At 40.7% G+C, this 22,202-nt stretch overlaps 1 protein-coding gene across 2 annotated transcripts in view; it reads right to left on the bottom strand.

Annotated features, from left to right (window-relative positions):
• Window positions 1-4,822: 4,822 nt before the first annotated feature.
• LOC145357279 (uncharacterized) overlaps window positions 4,823-22,202 on the bottom strand; it is a 30,303-nt gene continuing 12,923 nt past the window's right edge. For both annotated transcript variants that reach the window (XM_080210491.1, XM_080210492.1), the window contains 4 exons: window positions 15,654-15,798; window positions 14,026-14,137; window positions 11,393-11,556; window positions 4,823-11,051 (listed from right to left, as the gene is read on the bottom strand). In XM_080210491.1, the coding sequence (XP_080066617.1) occupies window positions 10,735-11,051; window positions 11,393-11,556; window positions 14,026-14,137; window positions 15,654-15,798 (738 nt within the window). In that variant the 3' untranslated portion in view covers window positions 4,823-10,734. The remainder of the gene's footprint in view (window positions 11,052-11,392; window positions 11,557-14,025; window positions 14,138-15,653; window positions 15,799-22,202) is intronic.

The raw sequence follows: 22,202 nt of genomic DNA, 5'->3' as shown, positions 1-22,202 counted from the left end.
TGGGCTTTTTTAAACTATAGTGTTGGCATGGGGGGACCAGGACAGATCCTTGGTGATCCGAACACCTAAAATCTTGAAGCTCTCAACCCTTTCTACTTCATCCCTGTTGATGTAATCAGGGGCATGTTCTCCTTTACGCTTCCTAAAGACAACGACAATCTCCTTCATTTGACATTGAGGGAGAGATTATTGTTGTCGCACTAGTTCATCAGATTCTCCGTCTCATCATTGTTTGAGATCCGATCCACTATGGTGGTGTCATCAGCAAACTTGAAAATCGAAAATAGAATCGGTGCTGAAGTTTTTTAAGAGGCACTAGCTGTTTGCATGTCCATTATGAATGTTAAGTGAATGGTGGGTTAGGTTAAGTGGGTAGGGCAGTAGGTGGGTGAGAAGGGGGTTGAATGGTCAAGGGCTAATCAGCTGAGGGAATATGATTGGGAGACCACAAGTTACCCAAGAGTTAGATTATCGTTTTTCTTTCTTCTGTCTGAATGGTTCCTGGATAACTGTTCAGGTTAGTCCCATGGAACGGTCTGAAGTCTCTGACTCCAGCTCAGTGTCGGAGACTTTTCTGGGGGATCCAGAGGAGCATGGGAATTGCTCATCAGAAGTTTGAACTTCCTGGGCATTTCCCATGGAATCAGCACGTCGGGACTTCCACAAGGTCCCAACGTGCATCTTGGAATGTACATCCAGTGGGGGAGAGGAGGGGGGGGAAGAGTGGATAATCAATGCACTCTGTAGTGTGTTTTGCGCTAGTCCACCAATAACCAGTAGTGGGATCTTCTGATCCCACTGCTCTCAAGGGGCTCTCCTGTCATTTGCACCCCCTATTGCCAGGGAACACACAGCACACACTCGCCATTGGTGGGACTGGAAGATACCATCAGCAGGACTGGAAGATCCCACCGGTGTGAACTGCTAGAAAATTCTGGCTTGACCACAATGATCTGAAAATCAAAAGATCTGGGCTATTATCTTGGTTGTCGTATACTAATGCATATTTTCTACCATGCTAATACTGTTTATCTTAGGGGAAATGATACCGTAATTTTGAATTTAAAACGGGGGGGGGGGGGGGTCTTTTATGGACGTGTTTGAAAACCAGTGGGGCAAGGTACCTCTGGGAACTTGTGCCACATTTTGGGTTCAAAAGGGCAATGAGGCCCTGAATTGGGTTCAAGATGCCCCCTGGTGGAAGTATTCTCACTGCAAAACACTGCTCAAGTATTAACTTTCTGTTCCTTCAACATTTGCACTGGATAGGTGACAAAAACGATTGCCAATTAATAAACAACAAGCTCAGATTCCTAACCAAACAGCACGGATCATGCTTTAGTGCTTACGTTATACATTTTATCCATGCTTCATAATTCTTCTTGGGAGAGTTAAATTTTAGTTTAAAAAATATTCTTCCAGTGACTTGGTGGTCAGAACTGTTGCCTCACAGTGCCAGGGACCTAGGTTCAATTCCCGGCTTGGGTCACTGTCTGTGCAAAGTCTGCATGTTCTCCGTGGGTTTCCTCCCACAATCCAACGATGTATGGGTTAGGTGGATTAGCCACGCTAAATTGACTTTTCGTGTCAGAGCAATAACGAGCAAGGTAAACACAAGAGGTTACAGGGATAGGGGCCAAATGACCTTCTCCTGCATTGTAGGGATTCTATGACTTTAAGATGCTTAATCTCTCCCCATCTTAAAATGTGAATAGCGGCTTAATTCTTCCCTAATTTTCCATTTATTTGTGAACACATAGAATGGTTTTTGTGGCAAACTTGCAAATAAGGAAGATCAGAGGCAAGTCAAAATGATGAGAAGAACAAAAGCAGTTCATTATTAATGTTGCTAGGTGTGTTTTTCTTTCAATCAAATCTTTTGATGTCTCACATGATTCCATGTGTCAGTGGGAAGTAATGAGCTCCAAGGGCATTTTCCCCATTATTAGCGGGTAGCTAGCATGCTTCCCTGTGATGCCAGCGGATTTACATCACTGCTCTGCCATCTGTTGGAATTCACGAGATGTAAAATGGAGGTAGAAGCACCAAGAATGAAGGAAAGTCCTTTACTCAGGACAGCGGATTGATTTTTATTGAAACTATCAGTCGTGATGGGATTCATGCCAGGAACCCCAATATGGGGCAGCACAGTGGCACATTGGTTAGCCCTGCTGCCTCACAGTGCCAGGGACTTGGGTTCAATTTCCTATTTGGCTCACTGTGTGAAGTCTGTACATTCTCCCTGTGTCTGCATAAGTTTCCTCCCGCAGTCCAAAAGACATGGTTAGGTGCATTGGCCATGCTAAATTCTCTCTCAGTGTAAATGAACAGGCACTAGAGTGTGGCAACTAGGGGATTTTCACAGTAAACAAACTTTAAACCAGAGCATTGCTTTAGGTTTGTGGTTTACCAATTAAATGACCTATAATCAGCCTAGACCTAGACTGATCTCCCATCCATTGACTCTGGCCCGCTGCCTCGGCACAGCAGCCAGCATAATTAAAGACAACATGCACCCTGGACATTCTCTCTTCCACCTTCTTCCATTAGGAAAAAGATACAAAAGTCTGAGGTCACGTACCAACCAACTCGAGAACAGCTTCTTCCCTGCTGCTGTCAGACTTTTGAATGGACTTACTTTGCATTAAGTTGATCTTTCTCTACACTCTAGCTATGACTGTAACACTACATTCTGCACTCTCTCGTTTCCTTCTCTATGAATGGCAAGTTTTGTCTGTATAGCATGCAAGAAACAATACTTTACACTGCATACTAATACGTGTGACAATAATAAATCAAATCACATACCACTAGGTCACAAGAGGAAGCCCAACAGCCAGATTGATAATGAGCTGAAAGCACAGCACTGTGTCAGGAATCATGCATGATGTAGAGGAACTCAAAAAGTGAGGGAGGAAATATAGTGTCAGCTAACTGGCTGCATCAGAAAGGTCCAGGTGTCATGAATATTACTAACACCCATTGAATTCAGATTTAATGCTGATTAGCCTGACATCTGTTGTTGGAAAAATGTTGGGAGTCAATTATTAAGGAAGTAACAGTGCACATTTGGCAAATCATAATCTAATCAGAGTCAGCATGGCTTCATGAAAAGGAAATCGTGTCTGACCAATTTATTAAGGTTTTTCAAGGAAGTCTCAATTACAGTGGATAAGGGGAAAACCAGTGGATGTGTTGTACTTGGACTTCCAGATTGCATTCGACAAAGTTCTTCACAAAAATTTAAGTCATAAGAGCCCATAGTGTTGGAGGTAGTACATTGGCACGGATAGAAAATTGGCTAATAGGCTAGAAACTGCGAGTAGGGATAAGGGGTTCTTTTTCAGGTTGGTGACCTATAACCAATGAGGTTCCACAGGGATCAGTGCTGGTAGTTCACAATATATATTAGTGATGTGGAGGAAGGAAGTGAATGTACTGTAGCCAAGTTTGCAGATGACACAAAAACAAGTGGAAAGGCAAGAAGGACACAAAGAGATATTGATAGGTTAAGTGGGCAAGAAGTTGGCAAAAGGAGTATAATGTGGGAAAATGTTAAGTTGTTCATTTTGGATGTGAGAACGAAAAAACAGTATTATTTAAATGGAGAAAAACTGCAGAAAGCTGCAACACAAAGGGACTTGGGGGTACTTTTACACGAAACACAGAAAGTTAGCGCACAGGTGCAGCAGGTAATCAGGAAGGCTATTGGAATGTTGGCCCTTATTTCAAGGGGGTTGGAATATAAGAGTAGGGAAGTCTTGCTGCAACTGTACAAGGTACAGGTGACACCACATCTGGAGTACTGTGCGCAGTTTTGGTCCCCTTATTTAAGGAAAGATATTATTTTGCTGGAGGCAATTAAGGGAAGGTTCACTTGGATGATCCCCGGTATGGAGGGATTGTCTTATGAACCAAGGTTAAAGTTACGACTCCATTAATTGGAATTTAGAAGAATGAGAAGTGATCTAATTGAAACATGTAGGGTTCTCAAGGAGCCTGACAGGATAAATGCTGAGATTATGTTTCCCCTCACAGGAGAGTCTAGGACCAGACAGCATAGTTTCAGAATAAAGGAGTGCCAGTTTAAGACTGAGATAAGGAGGAATTTCTTCTCAGAGTGTTATGAGTCTTTGGAATTCCTTGCTACAGAAAAGTGTGGAGGCAGAGTCCTTGTGCACGTTCTATTTTTAGATGTGCAGGTTAGGTGGATAGGCATGCTAAATTGCCCCTTAATGTCCAAAGATCTATACGTTAGGCAGATTAGGCATGGTAAGTGTGTGGGGTTTCAAGGATAAGGTGGAGTAGAGGGCCTGGGTGGGATTTTTTTTTAAAAGAGAGTCAGTGTAGTCTCAATGGGCCATATGATCTTTCTGCATTGTAGGACTTCTATTGTTCTAAGTTGGCTTCACTTTCTTTTCTTCAGTTATTATTCAGTATAGCAGAGCTTATTTTTGTATGCCAGAGGAATTTTACAAGTCTGGAATTTATCTAGTCATGTGCATTCTGCAACATAAACCATGTTCCTTATTTTAATCTGACTTGATCTCCCCAGAGCTTTTATCAGCGTTGACTTCTCGAAGATTAGAGAAGGGCTTGTGAGGGCACAAGTGAAGTTCACTTACAATATCCAGTTCATTAAACAAGGGGATTTCTCATTGTTACAGCCTCTAACCCAGGATACAAAGATACACTATTATGCAACAAGATATTAGGTGGTATGGGTAAACACGTGAATGTAAAAGGCGTGGATAGGAGTGATGAGTTTCTTTAACAAATCTATGCAAACCAGATGTTGATAAAATTAGCAAAACTCTTCGTGCAATGTCACATTTTTATTTTCAAATGTTTTAAGATATTCCTCTGACTGCAGGTTGGAACAAAATACTTTCAAAATACACATCATTGTAAAAACTCCAAGACAAGAATAGCACACACCATCAGCAACAGTGTCCTCTCTCTCACGCCACCGATATAAAAGGGACTCAGTTGAACTCTTAATTATTCATGAAACCACTTATAACCCAACAAGGTCAGTGTATTTTTGGCTCATTTGTAAGATGACACTGTCTCAAAGCTACACACGGGGCAATCAGTTCTTTGATAAGGTAGTCTCATGACGAAGGTCAGGACATGTGGAGTCAGGGGATAAGTGGTAGAATGGATACAGAAAACAGAGCAGGTGTGAAAGGTAGTTACTCAGGTAGCAGGGAATGGTGTTCCACATGGATGTGTGCTATTCACCAGGTACATAACTAATCTGGACTCAAGAGTCAGCAGCACAATTTGTGGATAAATCAAATTGTAGAATGCAGTTAATACTGAGGAAGATTGCAACAAAATACAAGAGCAATAATAAACAGCCAGAGCAGGCAAGTAAATGAACTTCAATTAAGGCAAATGTGAGCTAGTGTGTTTTAGCAGGAGGAATAGGGAGGCTACATGTTCCTTGAAAAATAAGAGTCTAATCTAAATGGACAAAAAGATCTCGGGGTCCAAATTTACAAAACATTAAATGAAGCAATGCCAGCAAACAAAGGCTCAAAAAAAGACCAACAACACACCAAGCTTTACTTCCAAAGGAATAGAATTCAAAAGCACGCACACTTGCATGCATGTCGACATTCACACAAGCACTCTGGGTATCAACACTATAATGGCAAAAAGATCACGTAAATAAATGCATTGCATTATCAACAAATGTTGATCATTTGCTTTTAAGTAACTATGCAAATAACTACAAAGAGAATTGACTCAGCTTTGTTTATATTCCAGAGTTGTTAAAGTGAACAGATGAGCTTTTATCTTTTAAGTAGTGTAATAAAGATAAAAATCACATAACACAAGTAATGACAGACTAAAAATAGTAACTTTAGACATGTCTTGTATATAGCTAAATCCAATAATGTGCAGTCAAAGGGATGAGGGGGAAAGAGGGAAAAGAAACATAAAAGACAGCATTTCACTTTGTTACATTGGGCAAATTTCTAACACAACTTACTGATAGCAGTACTTGCTTCATTCCTATCTTTTTAATTTTTCATCTGATGTCCACGATCAGCTATTGTCTCATTTACTAACAGCCTTCTGACAGATTTTGCAAATGTGTCTACAAAGAAGTAGTTTCCACAAAGCAATGAACAGGAGCACAGAACCACCTCAGCTGTGCTACATGCCCATTACACCAGTGCAGTTCTCTCACCTACAGGACAAGAATGCTAGGTTCCAGAAGTTAATTTAATCAGACTAATCAGGGCAGACAAAGATGTCTGCTAGAAGAGCTGTCAACATAATTCAGTAGTTCATCTGGTAAAAATAAATTCCAGAGCTCACAAATACTTCAGAAGATTAAATGACTAAAAGTTCCTGAAATGTACCATCAAATATAATAGTCACTTTACCATTTTAGCAGCACTTTGGCTCTGCCATTTTCACGTGTTGCAGTATAATATGAAACGGCATTTTAAAATGTGCACAATTCAACCTTATTGCAGCAGCCATTAAAACAGAGATGCTGAAAGTTTGATAGGTTTGGAAGAACATGGTACATCCAGGAAAAAAAAGTTTAAAAAATTCCTTGCTAAAAAATAAATCCTGCTTAGCACTTAAAAAAGAAACACTTTAACCTCTCTCAAACTGCTGAGGTATATACTTTCTTTAGATGCCTACAGGAATCCTTGGCAGTGTAGCAGACCTGTATTCCTTTATAACTCTGGCCATCAGCCCAAACACTGACATTGCCCAGACATAGCTTCTGTTGCCTCAGGGCATGTTTCACTGGGCTTTCAAACATTTGCTTCAATTACTGCATTAAAATGATCAACTCCTTCATCAAAAGAAAAATCAAGACTGGTTCCAACTACTCATGGCAAAGAAACAAAACCTGCAGTTCTGAATCACCTTGCATGCCTTCTCAATGAAAAGCCACAATTTTTGTTTCCTTATTTAACACAGATGTACTAACAGGCCGTATACGAAAAAGGAAATGCTTGAGAGCCAATCATAATTATGAAATAAAACATTTTAAGCCATTAAAAGGTAACCATGTCTGGAGCATCAGCATTGAATTGAATAATACCAACCTCATCAATAAATTGGCACGGTTAAAAAAAAGTATGTGAACTAGGACAACAAAATGAAAAAAATTACCCAACTGCTTCCCTCTGTAGTATACTGGTTTAAAATTGTAAATCACTTACCAACTTTTTAAAAAACGTTTTATTCCATTCTTAAAGTTACAAAGACAATGCGCAGAATGGACTAGGTCAGCCCTCCTTGCTTGTTCGAAAAACCAAATTCAAATTGAATCCAATTCATGGTCCCCACAAGTTCCAAGCTGGCAAGATACGACATTCCACCCCTCTTGTGCTTGCCTGATCTTTGCCAAAAGGCTTGTTCCTTCTCAATGCTGATTACATTAACAGTGGATTTCTGTTGTTGGCATTTAGGGGTGGAGTGTAGAGTCACAGAGGTTTACAGCATGAAAACAGGCCCTTCGGCCAACTTGTCCATGCCGCCCTTTTTTTAAAAGCCTCTTTGCTAATCCCAATTGCCATATTTGGCCATATCCCTCTATACCCATTGTATCCATGTTAACTATCTAAATGCTTTTTAAAAGACAAAATTGTACTCACCTCCACTACTACCTCTGGCAACTTGTTCCAGAAACTCATCATCCTCTGTGTGAAAAAATTGCCCCTCTGGACACTTTTGTACCCCTCCCCTCTCACCTTAAACCTATGCCCTCTAGTTTTAGACTCCCCTACCTTTGGGAAAAGATATTGACTATCTAGCTAATCTGTGCCTCTCATTATTTTGTAGACCTCTATAAGTTCACCCCTCCCATGCTCCAGAGGAAAAAAGTCAGAGTCTATCTAGCCTCTCCTTTTAACTCAATCCATCAAGTCCTGGTAGCATCCCAGTAAATATTTTTTGCACTCTTTCTAATATCCTTTCTATAACTGGGTGACCAGAATTGCGCACAGTTTTCCAAGTGTAGCCTTACCAATGTCTTATACATCTTCAACAAGACATTCGAACTTCTGTATTCAATGTTGTGACCGATGAAACCAAGCATGCCGAATGCCTTCTTCTGTCCACCTGTGACTCCACTTTCAAGGAGGTATGAACACGTACCCTAGATCTCTTTTTGTTCTGTGACTCTCCCCAGCGCCCAATGATTAACTGAGTAAGTCCTGCCCTGGTTCAATCTACCAAAAAGCATCACCTCACATATGTCTAAATTAAAACTCCATCTGCATTCGTCAGCCCACTGGCCCAATTGATCAAGATCCCATTGCAATTGGAGATAACTTTCTTTACTGTCCACTGTGCCACCAATCTTAGTGTCATCTAACCAACCATGCCTCCTATATTCTCATCCAAATCATTAAATAGCAAATAACAGTGGGTCCAGCACTGATCCCTGAGGCACACCACTGGTCACAGGCCTCCAGTTTGAAAAACAACTCTACAGCCACCTTCTGTCAAGAAGCCAATTTTGTATCCATTTAGATACCTCGCCCTGGATCCTGTGAGATTTAACCTTATGCAACAACCTTCCATGTGGTATCTTGTCAAAGGCCTTGTTAAAGTCCACACAGACAATATCAACGACACTGCCCTCATCTACCTTTTTGGTTACCCCTTCAAAAAACTCAATCAAATCTGAGAGACATGATTTTCTACTTACAAAACCATGCTGACTGTCCCTAATTAGTCCTTGCATGTCTAAATACCTGTAGATCCTGTTTCTCAAAATACCTTCCAACAATTTACCCACCACAGCCGTAAGGCTCATTGGCCTGTAGTTCCCAGGCTTTTCCCTGCAGCACTTTTTAAACAAAGGCACAACATTTGTCACTCTCCAATCTTCAGGCACCTCACCCGTGACAATCAATGATTCAAATATCTCAGCTAGGGGATCTGCAATTACCTCTCTGGCCTCCCACAATGTTCTAGGGTACACTTCATCAGGTCCCGGGGATTTATCTACCTTGATGTGCTTTAAGACTTCCAGCACCTCCCTCTCTGTAATATGTACACAACTCAAGACATCACTATTTATTTCCCCAAGTTCCCTAACATTCATGCTTTTCTCAACAGTAAATACAGACTTGTATAAATACTCTACCTTGTTACTCTTTTGCCCTTTATGTATTTGTAGAGACTCTTTGGATTCTCCTTTGCCTTATCTGTCAAAACAGTCTTGTGTCCCCTTTTTGCTCTCCTGATTTCTCTCTTAACTCTACTCCTACGCTCCCTATAATCTTCAAGGGATTCACTTGATCCCAGCTGCCTATGCAGGTCATGTGCCTCTTTCTTCTTCTTGATCAGGGCCTCATTATCCCGAGTCATCCAGGGTTCCCTACTTCTGCCACCTTGCCCTTCACTCTAAGAGAAATGTGTTTACCCTGAACCCTGGTTAACACACTTTCAAAAGCATGCCACTTACCAGACGTCCCTTTGCCTTCCCATAGACTCCCCAATTAACTTTTGAAAGTTCCTGCCTGATACCATCAAAATTGACCTTGCCTCAATTTAGAATTTTAACTTTTGAGCCAGACCTATCATTCTCCATAGCTATCTCAAAACAAATATAATTATGCTCACTGGTTCCAAAGTGATCCCTCACTTATTTCCCAAAAGGAGATCAAGTTTGCCCCCTCTTTAGTCAGGCCATCCACATACTAAATGAGAAATTCCTCCTGAATACACTCAACAAATTTTTCTTCATCCAACCCTCTAATACTATGGCTGTCCCAGTCAATATTGGGAAAGTTAAAATGTCTGACTATTACCACCCTATTTTTCTTGGAGCTATCTGTAATCTCCTTACATATTTGCTCCTTAATTTCCCGCCGACTATTTGGGGACCTATAGTACAACCCTATCAAAGTGATTTCTCCCTTCTTATTTCTCAATTCTACCCATTTAGACTCAGCGGCCGAACTCTCGGATATATCCCCTCTCAGTGCAGTTGTGATGCTTTCCCTAATCAAAACTGCAACTCTCCCTCGTCTCTTACTTCCTGTTCTATCTTTCCTATAGCATCTGTACCCTGAAATATTGAGCTGCCAGTCCTGTCCCTCGTTTAGCCATGTTTCAGTAATTGCTATAATATCGCAGCCCCATGTACCCATCCATGCCCTGAGATCACCTGCCTTGCTCGTCAGGCCTTTTGCATTGAAATAAATGCTGTTTAATCTGGACTTCCCTTGGCTCTCTGTCCTGCTTTTGCCTGATCTGTCTGGTACTAGGATTACTGACACTGCCTTTACTACTTAACGTGCTCTCTTTAACTTCTGTTAATGTGCTGTTCTCAAAGTTCTGCTGTCTCCCTACCGCTTTGGATCCCAAAGCAGTAATGTAGTATAGTTACCCTTCTGAAGTTTCTAACTATATTTACTATGTCTTAAACATGTCCTCACTATTTCAAAAGTTTTTTTTTGAAACCCAAAGTATAAATTATAAAATTATCAAAAACCATTTACTTCACGGAAAAAGTTATCTTCTCATGGGGCACTGGAAGGAAGTTTAACTTTATACAAAACACTTGCTGTTCAAGTGATCCTGCAGACACTTCGATGCCTGGATTTTTCCATTCTAAAATCGAGGCAGAACTTGGCTCATTCAAGAAAGTTTGAAAGTTCGATTATACAGGATGAGACGAAGTTTGGAATGCTCACGAGAAACAGTTGGAACTGCTTTCCAATCTCCTGCAGCACTATCACCCTACTGCTTTATCTCACTCGTCGAATCATCATCTTCCTGCTTCTGGTCTGTTCTTGGTGATATAAACATATCATGGGTCAAGTGTGTTGAATACTTGTGCAGAGGCAGTGGCTCCCTTTTAAGTGTAATACGCTTTGGAACGGCGTTTCTATGGAGCTTCTTCATGTGTAGCCGCAAACTCCGGGCGTCAATGTGAGGATCCAGACAGATGGAACAGACGTAAGGCTTTTCACCAGTGTGCTCCCGAATGTGATGCCGTAATGAGCGGGGATCAGCCCAGGACAATCCACAGGTCAGGCACTGGAATGGTTTTAGGCCTGCATCAAAATAAGTACAGAAAAAAAACAATACACACTGTCAAAGGGTCAAAATACTTGGGAGTGAGAACTGTATGCAAACCAATGTATCTAACAGCAATGTAACAACAGCAACACAGTTTGGCTACATCAATGTCAGACTCCCAACAGAGGATCTGACTTTGTGAAGTTAGAGAGTTTACAACTTATCTTTGCATTAGCACTGATTATCATAACATCGTTTTACACCTCAGAGGTTCACATTTACAAGTAAACTACTTTTCATTCTGGTCAACACCAAAGAGATGGAGATGTTAATTATCTTTAGAAACAGCTCAATATTTGCTGAACTCAGATGGTACCTGTGTGTTGAGTCATGTGTCTTCGATAATCCTCAATCTGGTTAAATGCCTCGTCACAATGCTCACAAACGTGCTCTACAGCTCGACTGATTCGCTGTTTGTCTTGACGATGTGCTCTTCCCGTCTGTTTGCAGTCACAAAATGCCTTGCCGCATGCTTCGCACCTAAACAAAACATCCCTTTTTTTTGTAATGGTTAATGAGAGAAGCAACTGTACAGGATCAAGAATCTTAAAGATTTATCTGGAGAGTGCCACTCTGGGTCTTTCCCCGCTGATGTGACTTTTAATTCACTCGTTCACTGAGGCTATAATCGGCCTCCCTTCAGTTGCACAACCAAAATCAAGTAGAAAAATTGTAGTAGAAATCCATTTCCTATTAAAATCCTGACCATAATGTATTCTGGCACCACGCTACACTACAGTGCCACAATAAAAAAATTAAAACTACACTACTGTGTCACAATACTACCTTTTTAAAAAAAATGCACTTAATTTGAGTAGAGTAATATTCAATAACATGTTTTAACTGCACTTTGAACCTGATGAACTATTCATGCATTTCCTGTTGTCAAATCTTAGTTTTTTTTCCCATTTTAAATTCTTGCATCCATATTTAGGATGGAAACTGTCTATGTTAACTGGTCGCTTTTTACACCCTCTCGTCATTAGGAACACTTTTTGTGACTAAGTTAATCATTTTCAGGGTTGTCAACCAGTCTTGTTGAAAAACTCCAATGCTCCATCAACTTCACTGTTTCCCAAAATGCTGGAAGTTTTGCTATTTAGCAACACAACATAAAAATCAACACATATTAAAAATTAGGGAACACTAACAATTTTAAAATGCAGACTGAACTACATCTGCTCCAGTTATCCTTGACTTCTATATCTCCTAATACAAATATTTCCACTACACTTGTGCCTTGAATCTCCATAGACAGTTATCCAAAATCTGTACACTTTATTAAACCAGATTCTTCCCTCTCCAACCTGAAGACACTGTCTTTGCCTTGGGCTTGGTCACATGCACTCCTTTACTCAAGAAGCCAATATTCACATACGTCTGTTCATTCAGTGCTGTAACTGCTGGTCCAGTACTGATCAGCCAATTCATCAGACAGGGAAGCATATCTAACAGCTTCTTATCTGCATGGCATAAGACCTGTCTCGAGAAGTTAGAGAGTAGCACCAGTGTGTGCTATTATGGAGCTGAGGGTTCCCTCCACTCCAGAATGTCTCCCATCTCAAGTGCAGCAAGATGCTGTGTGATGGTGAGACGTCTCCCCAAAAGAAGGAAACAGTGGAAATTGTAAAAGAGAGAGTTGGGGGAAAATGGGTCTTTGCTGGGTTGCTTAGATTGGCAATATCAGCCACCTACTCCGGTGCAGGTTAATAATAAACACCTATGATGGTAGAAGTGGAGAGAAAGGAGTAGATAGACCTGCTGTACAAGTAGAACATCCATGAATGAACTTTACTATAATGATTATCAAAGCCAGAAAAGGAGCTGTTCAACTGGCATACATAACTGGGTCAGCAGGAAGCAACCATCAGCATCACTCGGTGTGAGTAAGCACAGATACAAATCATATCTGCAATGTACAGGAACAGGGAAGCTGATGGACTAAATAATGAAAGAATGAAATGGATCTGAAACACACTTCTTAATTCAAAGTAACAGACTGCAATTGGTAATACAGTTATCAGAAACATCCTTAAAGCATGCATATGTCCACATTCCACACTGTTAGTAGACTCTATTTAATGTAAAGATTGTGTTTTAATTTTAAAAATGTATTTTTAAAAAGACAGGTTAGCTGTGATAATGACAATGGATGCAAGTATCATCTTCAATTACAGCAGCAGATAAAAGAGCTGAAGGAGACTGGCAGTGGGATAATACACTGCAACTTCTCCTTGAATAGCTGGCTCCAATCCAGCCCAGACATGGTCTGAAAGATTCCTCTTTCTGTCAGGTTGAAGGGTCTTATCTGAAGTTAGTTCGAACTGTCACTGAATGTGTGGTTTGCACGTTGTCCCTGTGTCTGTGTGGGTTTCCTCTGGGTGCTCCGGTTTCTTCCCACATTCTGAAAGACGTGCTGGTTAGGTCGTTGACCCGAACAGACGCCAGACTGTGGCGACTAGGGGAATTTCACAGTAACTTCGTTGCAGTGTTAATGTGAGCCTCACTTGTGACTAATAAATAAACTGTATTTGACACCTCAAGAGCAGCAGTAGAGAATCAGTCAGCATTTGCTCTGCTGGCAATTTTCCAAAGCCTTTCTATCCAGTGTTCAAATAACTGCAATGACATATGCATCTGATTGACTGCTAGGAAGGCTGACACCTGCATTAACTGGAAAGGCTTTCAACTCGATGAATCTGCAGGTTGCATGTGATACTGGAAACATGGTATGCTAACTTCCATAATACTTTCACCTTTATAACAAAGCAAAAGGCTTAAGAAGTGAAAAGTGGCTTGTTGATGAGTAAAAAATTATCAGCAACATTATTTATTTTTTAATGGCTTAAAGACAAACTATATCTTTTGAAGTACAGCATGTCAATAGTGACACAAGCGCTTTAAGGGCACATGTACATTCTCATGATATTGAAAATAGCAATACTCAACTGATTATAGGGGAATGTCTCTTCTGACGAATGATGTATTTTCTTATGCCGATTATAGCCGGAAGGCGTTTTAAATCTCTTTCCACACAGAATACAGCAATGTTGCAGTTCATCTGTCCAAAGAATAATCTAAATGAGCACTACAAAGTCAGATATAAATTTAAACAGCTGGATGACAGACCCACAGCAGGTTAGCTCAATTGGTAATGCTTTTGCCCTGAGTGGGAACATCCGGTGTTCAAGTCCCACTCCTGAGCTCAAGTGTGTGTGTTTTCAGCTAAGTACTGAGGGAGTGCCATAGTGCCGTCTTTCAAATGAGATTTTAAACAGGAGCTTTGACTGACTGATTATTCAGGCGGATTTAGAAAGCTGTCATTGCATTTTACTAAAAACTGCAGGGAGACTTATCCCATGTGAACCAATCAACCTCTCTCTCTCTTCAATACCACTATTGGCTGGTCAGATGGGTAGAACAGTGTCAAATGGATTCTAATCCAGAAAAGTGAGAGTGCATTTTGGGACAACTAACAATGCAAAGGAATTCACAATAGGACACTAGGAAGTACAGAAGACCAGATTGACTCCGGTGTGTATTTCTAAAGATTCCTGAAGACAGCAGGACAGATGGATAAGGTGGTTAAGACAGTAATGGGATACTTGCTTTTATTAGTTGAAATAAGAGCAGGGAGATTATGATGGAGTTGTATAAAATGCTTGTTAGGCACCAATGGAGTGCTGTGTGCAGTTCTGATCATCACACTTTAGGAAGGCAATGATTGCATCAGAAAGGGTGCAGACAAGATCTATCAGAATGCTGCCTGGGCTGGAGAATTTCAGCAATGAAGAGAGACTGGCTAGGCTGGGGTTGATTTCCTTAGAGCAGAAAGGGCAGGGTTGACTGAGGTTTACAAAATGATGAGGAACATAGATAAGGTAGATAGGAAGAAACCTTTCCCCTTAGTAGAGGGATCAATAACCAGGGGACATGGATTGATGATAAAGGGCAAGTGATTTAGAGGGGATTCCAGGAAAAGCCTTTTCACTGAGAGGGTGGTGCGAATCTGGAACTCACTGCCTGAAAGACTGGCAGAGTTTGGAACCCTCACCAACATTTAAGAAGCATTTAGATGAGCATTTGAAACACTACGCATTCAAGGCTATGGACCAAGTGCTGGAAAACCGGATTAGAATATAGCTTGATGGCCGGTGCAGACACAATGAGCCAAAGGGCCTCTTTTTGTGGTGTATGAGCCTAAAACAGACTAACTGATCATTTATCACATTTGTTATTTTGTGGCTTTGATGTACATAAAGTGACTGCAGGATTTGTTTATAAAACATCTCTTCCTGCACTTACTGGTATCTGGTTGTGACATACTTTGGGAATCTTGAGATTATTAAAGGCACTTTATAAATGCAAGCTCATTCTTTACAAAATAATTATAACTTGATTATAAATGAAGTTTAAAGTTTGCACATCATTTGGAATGTGATCACCCAATTTGACCATACCTCTTATTTACTGCACTATGTTAATACTGTACAGCACTGAAGAACAGGAGGCTCATCAACTTCTGTGAATAGGAGCCCACTCCACAAAAATGTGAATGAGCATTCCAGGAAACATACCTGAGTGAGTAAATTTGTGGTACCACAATGAACTGGCATTGCCGTATTCTTTTCTGCACAATTCACAATGATAGTCTTTTGCATCTTGGTGATGTTTCAAGTGAAGCTTCAAGATGTGGATGTAGGCAAAAGACTTGTCACAGATCTGCCAAAGTAATTAAGAATGTTCAGTCCATTTTGAACTGCTTACAAGAGGCCCAGACAGCTTCAGGTTAGAGGTCTTTGTCTACAGAATTGCTGCAAAGGTGCATCACAATACAGATGTCTGAAAGAGTACAACATAAACCCTGGGGCTAGGTCAGCTTTATAAATAATGATAGAACAAGACACTGAATTAAACTTGATGACGTGAGGTAGACTCTGTGCTGTAATTATGATATTGTCAAAACAACCACAAATCTGACTGCAGTGCTCAAAATTATACCTGGGAAGTAAGAAGTAGGAAATAAAAGGCTAATTAACAATGTTAAATTGGATGTTACTGGTATCATACTGTCAATCGGTTAGCTCAGTTGGTTGGTTCGTGGTGACGCCAACAGCATGGGTTCAATTCCAATACAGGCTGAGGTTATCCATGAAGACCCTGTCTTCTCAGCCTTGCCTCTCCCGTGAGGTGTGATGACCTTCAGGTTAAATTACCATGTCAGATCTCCCTCTCTCTCTCAAAACTGGGCAGAGCAGCATATGGTCCTCTGGGACTTTGGTGACTTTCATCTCATTGCGATCACAGTGGGAATATATATTGAATCCTGATTAATTGCAACAAATCTTTGCATTGATTCAAAGCATCAATGTGGGATGTTAAAATTTGGTCTGTTGTGACTCACCAGTCAAATCGTAGGTTATCTATTTTGCTTTGATAATAACCATGAATTCTACATAGGAATCATTCTTGTGACACAACAGTAAGTGTCTCTGACACAAATACACACTTGTACCAATAAAGCCACTAAACCGAAGATGATTCTTGGAAAATTATTTTAAGACTGTCACAAGTCAGCAACTTGCTGCAAGCTAAATGGATATGCTGGCTTGCAGTCAGAAAATCACACATTGATCTTTCACTCCTAATGCTGCAAGACCTATGAGATAAACAGAGGTTAATAATTTTATTTTTTTTTAACCTACAGCTTAGAGTGACTTGTAACAACTTTTGGAAACAGGACTTGCAGAATGATACAGGAAAAGATCATGACTGGAAGATCAGATTTTTAAAAAAAAATTAATAGTATTTTTTGCAAAATTCTTTTGAATAAAGCAATTGAATGTTTTATCATGAAGTATATGAGGTGAGGCGAGAGTGACTGCCCTCAACATCAAGCCAGCATTTGATGAGTGCGACTTCAAGGAATCCCATTAATCACTTTGATTTGATTTGTCACATGCATCAGTATAGAGGGATAAGTATTGTTTCTTGAATGTGATACAGACAAAGCATACTGTTCACAGAGAAGGAAAGGAGAGAATGCAGAATGTAGCGTTACAGTCATAGCTAGGGTGTAGAGAAAGATCAACTTAATAAACGGCAGGTCCATTCAAAAGTCTGATGGCATCAGGGGAGAAGGTATCCTTGAGTTGGTTGGTACGTGACCTCAGACTTTTGTATCTTTTTCCCGATGGAAGAACGTGGAAGAGATATGTTCGGCATGCATGGGGTCCTTAATTATGCTGGCTGCTTTTCGGAGGCAGCAGAATGAGTAGACAGGGTTGCTGGGTGGGAGGCTGGTTTGGAGTCATGGACTGGGCTTTGTTCACAGCTCTTCGTAGCTTCTTGGGTCTTGAACAGAGCAGGAGCCAGACCAAGCTGTGATATAACCAGAAAGAATACTTTCTATGGTGCATCTGCAAATGTTGACGAGAGTCGTAGCAGACATACCAAATTTCCTTTGTCTTCTGAGAAAGCAGAGGCATTGGTAGGCTTTCTTAATTATAGTGCTGGCATGGAGAGACCAGGGCAGGTTGTAGGTGATTTGAACACCTAAAAACTTGAAGCTCTCAACCATTTAAGGGTTATGGGGAGAGAGCGGGAAAGTGGAACTGATCCAGATCAGCCATGATCTTATTGAATGGCGGGGCAGGCTCGAAGGGCTAGATGGCCTACTCCTGCTCCTATTTCTTATGTTCTTATGTATTTCTACTTCTTCCCCGTTGACGGAGACAAGGGCATGTCCTCAACTACACTTTCTGAAGTCGATGACTATCTTCTTCATTTTGTTGACACTGTGGGAGAGCTGTTAAGTTACATTCACACTACATAAGTGCCAAGCAATCACAATCCTTAACAAGGGAGAATCTAACTATAATTAAGCCAGCAAATTAAGAACCCCACACACCCCAGACATTCTCCCTTCCACCTTCTTCCATCGGGAAAAAAATACAAAAGTCTGAGTTCACGTGTCAACCTACTAAAGAACAGCTTCTTCCCTGCTGCTGTCAGACTTTTGAATGGACTTATCTTGCATTAAATTGATCTTTTTCTACACCCTAGCTACGACTGTAACACTACATTCTGCACTCTCTCGTTTCCTTCTCTATGAACAATGTTTCGTCTGTATAGCGCGCAAGAAATACTTTTCACTATATGTAAATACACGTGTCAATAATAAATTAAATCAAAATCAAAAACCATTGCCAGTTAACATTTAACAGCATTACCATAGCTGAATTCCCTACCATCAACATCCTAGGGGTTAACCAATGACCAGAAACTGAACTGGACTAGTCATGTAAATACTGTGGCTACCAAAGCAGATCAGACGCTACGAATCCTGCAGCGAGTAACTTACCTCCTGACTTCTCAAAGCTTATCCACCATCTACAAGGCACAAGTCAGGAATGTGATGGATCGACTTGCCTGAATGAATGCAGTTCCAACAACACTCAAGAAGGTTTAAACCATCCTGGACAAGGCAGCTCATTGAGTGGCATTCCATCCACAAACCTTCATTCCTTCCACCACCATCGTGTATTAGCATTACTGTGTACATCTACAAGCTGCATTGCAGGAACTCATCATGGCTTCTTCGACAGAACCTTCCAACTCATGACTGCTACCATCTAGAAGCACAAGGGCAGCAGACACATGGGAACATCACCACCTGGAAATTGCTCCCTGTGTCACTCACCATCCTAACTTGAAGGTATATCACTGTCGTTGGGCCAAAATCCTGGAGTATTACGTGTGCATCTACACCACATGGACTGTAGCGGTTCAAGCAGGCACCGCACCATCACTGTCTCAAGGGCAATTAGGGATGGGCAATAAATGCTGGCCTAGCCAGTTATATCCAAATCCCAGGAATGAATTTTAAAAATCCTTCAACAGCGCACAAATAGAAACTTTACGAAGTTTATAAAACCTGACATTGATCCAGAACTGAGCCACTTGTACTCAGCAACTCTAATTGGCGGGCAAGCAACTGACCATTAAGCTTATATCGAATGAGTTCTTTGGTTGCTCGGAGAGTTCACAAGAACAGCGCAGAAATGACTTGCTTTCTGTAATCCTCTATCTCCTTGTTCAGAAAGCTTGACCTTCACTCAACCCCCCTTTCCTTGTACAGAAAGACAAAAGCCTGTCTTATCATCCTGTGCCACAATTCTGCAATACCAGCAACCTTTGGTTAATCTTTGCTAAAGTAGCTCAGTTAAATTAGTTTGAGAATAAAATGGAAAAAAGTTTAAATATCATAACTGATGTACAAAAATTGTCATTCATTCCATCCATCATTTGTGGTGAACATTTTTATACATTGATGACTGCATTAGTGCTATTTCCTCATCTTAGTTGGAACTAGAAAACTTCTTCGATTTTACTTCCAATTTCCACCCTTCCCTCCCTCTCACATGATCCCTCTCTGTCACTTAGCTTCCCTTCTTTGACTTCTTCCTCTCACTTCTGGGCAGATTGTCTTCTAATATTCATTATAAGCATAGCGATTCCCCCATCTATCTCGACTTCACTTGCTCGCATTATCATGTTCACTCATAAACATATCTCCTGATTTTTCTATGCAGGAGTCCTTGGACAATAATCTGCATAGTACACGGCAAGTGGGATTTATCATAGGATATCACATTGCGACAAATTGTTTGGCCTTAATATATTTAGAAGGTTGACTCACTGTCCAGATTAGTTTTTCAATATGACTAATTAAGCTTAATAATCATTCATCATATTGCAGATATATTTTAATAAATACCCTTGAAACAAAATACACATTTGTGATCTGCCAATGAAGCAGCCAGCAGGATTCTGAGATCACAGTTATTAATCAACTATTCCTGTGGAAAACTTCTTCCAAATATTCTACTCTCGAACCTTCCAAGTTTACATGCAATTTTCAGATGAATATGGTAAGTAAATTGAAAAAAGGAATTGATTTCATGTCCCAGTCAACCTAGAATTTTCACATCTGCTAAACTCTGACACTGAATTGAATTTCATGAATTAATTCATTATTGAAAATGGCACATGGCATTGTTCCCACTGCTCACTGCTCCAAGATGGATCATTTCACCACCTGCATGCCATGAAACATGATATAACACCAAGAGTGTGTGGCCAAGGGCCAGATGGTGCAGTGAGAGAAAGCCACCGTTTGTCCACCTCCAGACATGATTCTGAATTCAGCCCAAAATGAGATCAAAGTTTCCTCTCTGCCTGTGGCTATAAGGGTGAAATAAAATTAGTAGATCAAGGGTTCCAGCACCAAGAGCCCACATTGTCCTTAATCCAAAAAAAGGATAACTGGCATGGAAGTAGAATTACCCTTGCGCTCAAGTGTTGACGTTAGAATTAAATTACTTTAACGGCAGAGATTTAGTGTTTAATGCAAGTACTACATGGAAAATTGTTCCATTATGCACCACTGTCATTCCTCATCCAGATCAGAGTATAAAACAGTACAGAGTATGCTGCTTCCCAAAGTTTTAACAAAATATCATATTAGCTTAACTCTTGGCTCAATGCTTACAGCTCTGTATTCTGTTGGCGTCTGCGACAAGCAATAAAACAAGCCACCTGAATAAAACCAATCATAAACTCCAACTGTTTAAGTTATAAAGAATTACACAGGTGTATTTCATAGTGGAGTGTGCTTCAAAAGGTGAAATCCATGAGGCTGAGAAGCCAACTTTGGAAATGAAAATTATTACAGTCTGGAATGCACTACCCAAATGGGTGTCCACAGTAAGAAGTCTCACAACACCAGGTTAAAGTCCAACAGGTTTATTTGGAATCACGAGTTTTCGGAGTACTGCTCCTTCGTCAGGTGACACTGGTTGTCAGAAGCAGATTCAATAGTAAATAGTAAACCCAAGAGAACTGTATATTCGAAGAGTAAAAGAGAAATTGCAGGGCTCAGGGAAGAGGAGAGGAGTGGAACTAATTGATAGCTAAAAGAGCCAGTACAGGAATGATGGACAAAATGGTCTCCTTCTGTGCTACATGGTTTTATGATTTGGCTTCATTTGCATGGTGAACAGATTTGGCAGATCTATTACTGCCCAAAAGCAATTCTCCAGTCAATGGGAACCAGCCTGTGTGTAGTAAATGACTCAGCACCAACCGTGTACACGCTGAAGCTTATTCATGATCTAACAAAATGAATGTAAGAAAGAGGAGTAGGCCATTCAGGAATATGCAAGGTTAGGATGGAATGCATTGGTTAAGAATTAGGCAAAACATAAAGCAGCAGTAAGCTTAAAAACATTAACACTTGAATGACTCAAGGTTCAACTTCAAGGAGCAGAATCAAACCATTTCAGCAATGGCATATTTAAAAATGGGAAGAGGCAGAGAAATGGCTCATGATGAAGTGCTCTCAAGTTGCCATTTACACCTATAATCCTTTACATGATGAGATGGGACAGGATGGTGGTACAATGGTTAGCACTGCTGCTTCAGAGCACCGGGGACCCCGGTTCAATTCTGGCCTTGGTTGGCTGTCTGTGTGGAGTTTGCATATTCTCCCCGTGTCTGCATGGGTTTTCTCCAGGTGCTCCAGTTTTCTCCCACAGTCCAAAGATATGCAGGCTAGGTAGATTGGCCATGATAAACTGCCCTTTAATATCCAAAGATATATAGATTAAAAGATTAGTGGAATCAATGCTTGTGGATAGAGCAGGGGGTTGGGCCTGGGAAAGGTGCTCTGTTGGAGAATCGGTGCAGACTCGGTGGACTAAATGGCCTGCTTCTGCAATGTAGGGATTCTATGATTTTGATTACAAATGCAGATTCATGTATGTGTGCAGACTGATAGTGCCCCTCTTAAAACAATATCATGATGCAAATTTGCAAATTTACAAGTATAACTTTACAAATAATGGAAAGCAATAAAACGTGGCATATAGAGAATAGGCAAAGCATAGGTGACAAAGGAGGACAACACCTCGTCACAACGGACCTCATTGCCCATCGTTACCCATCATATTTTGTGCCAAGTATTTCAACAATTGCAGATTAGATCACTTTTGCAAAGGGGAAAAAAAAATCACGTTTCCAAGTGTCCCAACTACAAAATGATTTCAACTGTGACAGAATTAAGA

The sequence above is a fragment of the Carcharhinus amblyrhynchos genome, chromosome 23 (genome assembly GCF_965287045.1).
Source record: "Carcharhinus amblyrhynchos chromosome 23, sCarAmb.v2.hapA, whole genome shotgun sequence".
Classification (NCBI taxonomy): Eukaryota; Metazoa; Chordata; class Chondrichthyes; order Carcharhiniformes; family Carcharhinidae; genus Carcharhinus; species Carcharhinus amblyrhynchos.
This window is presented reverse-complemented; position numbering and strand designations above follow the sequence as displayed.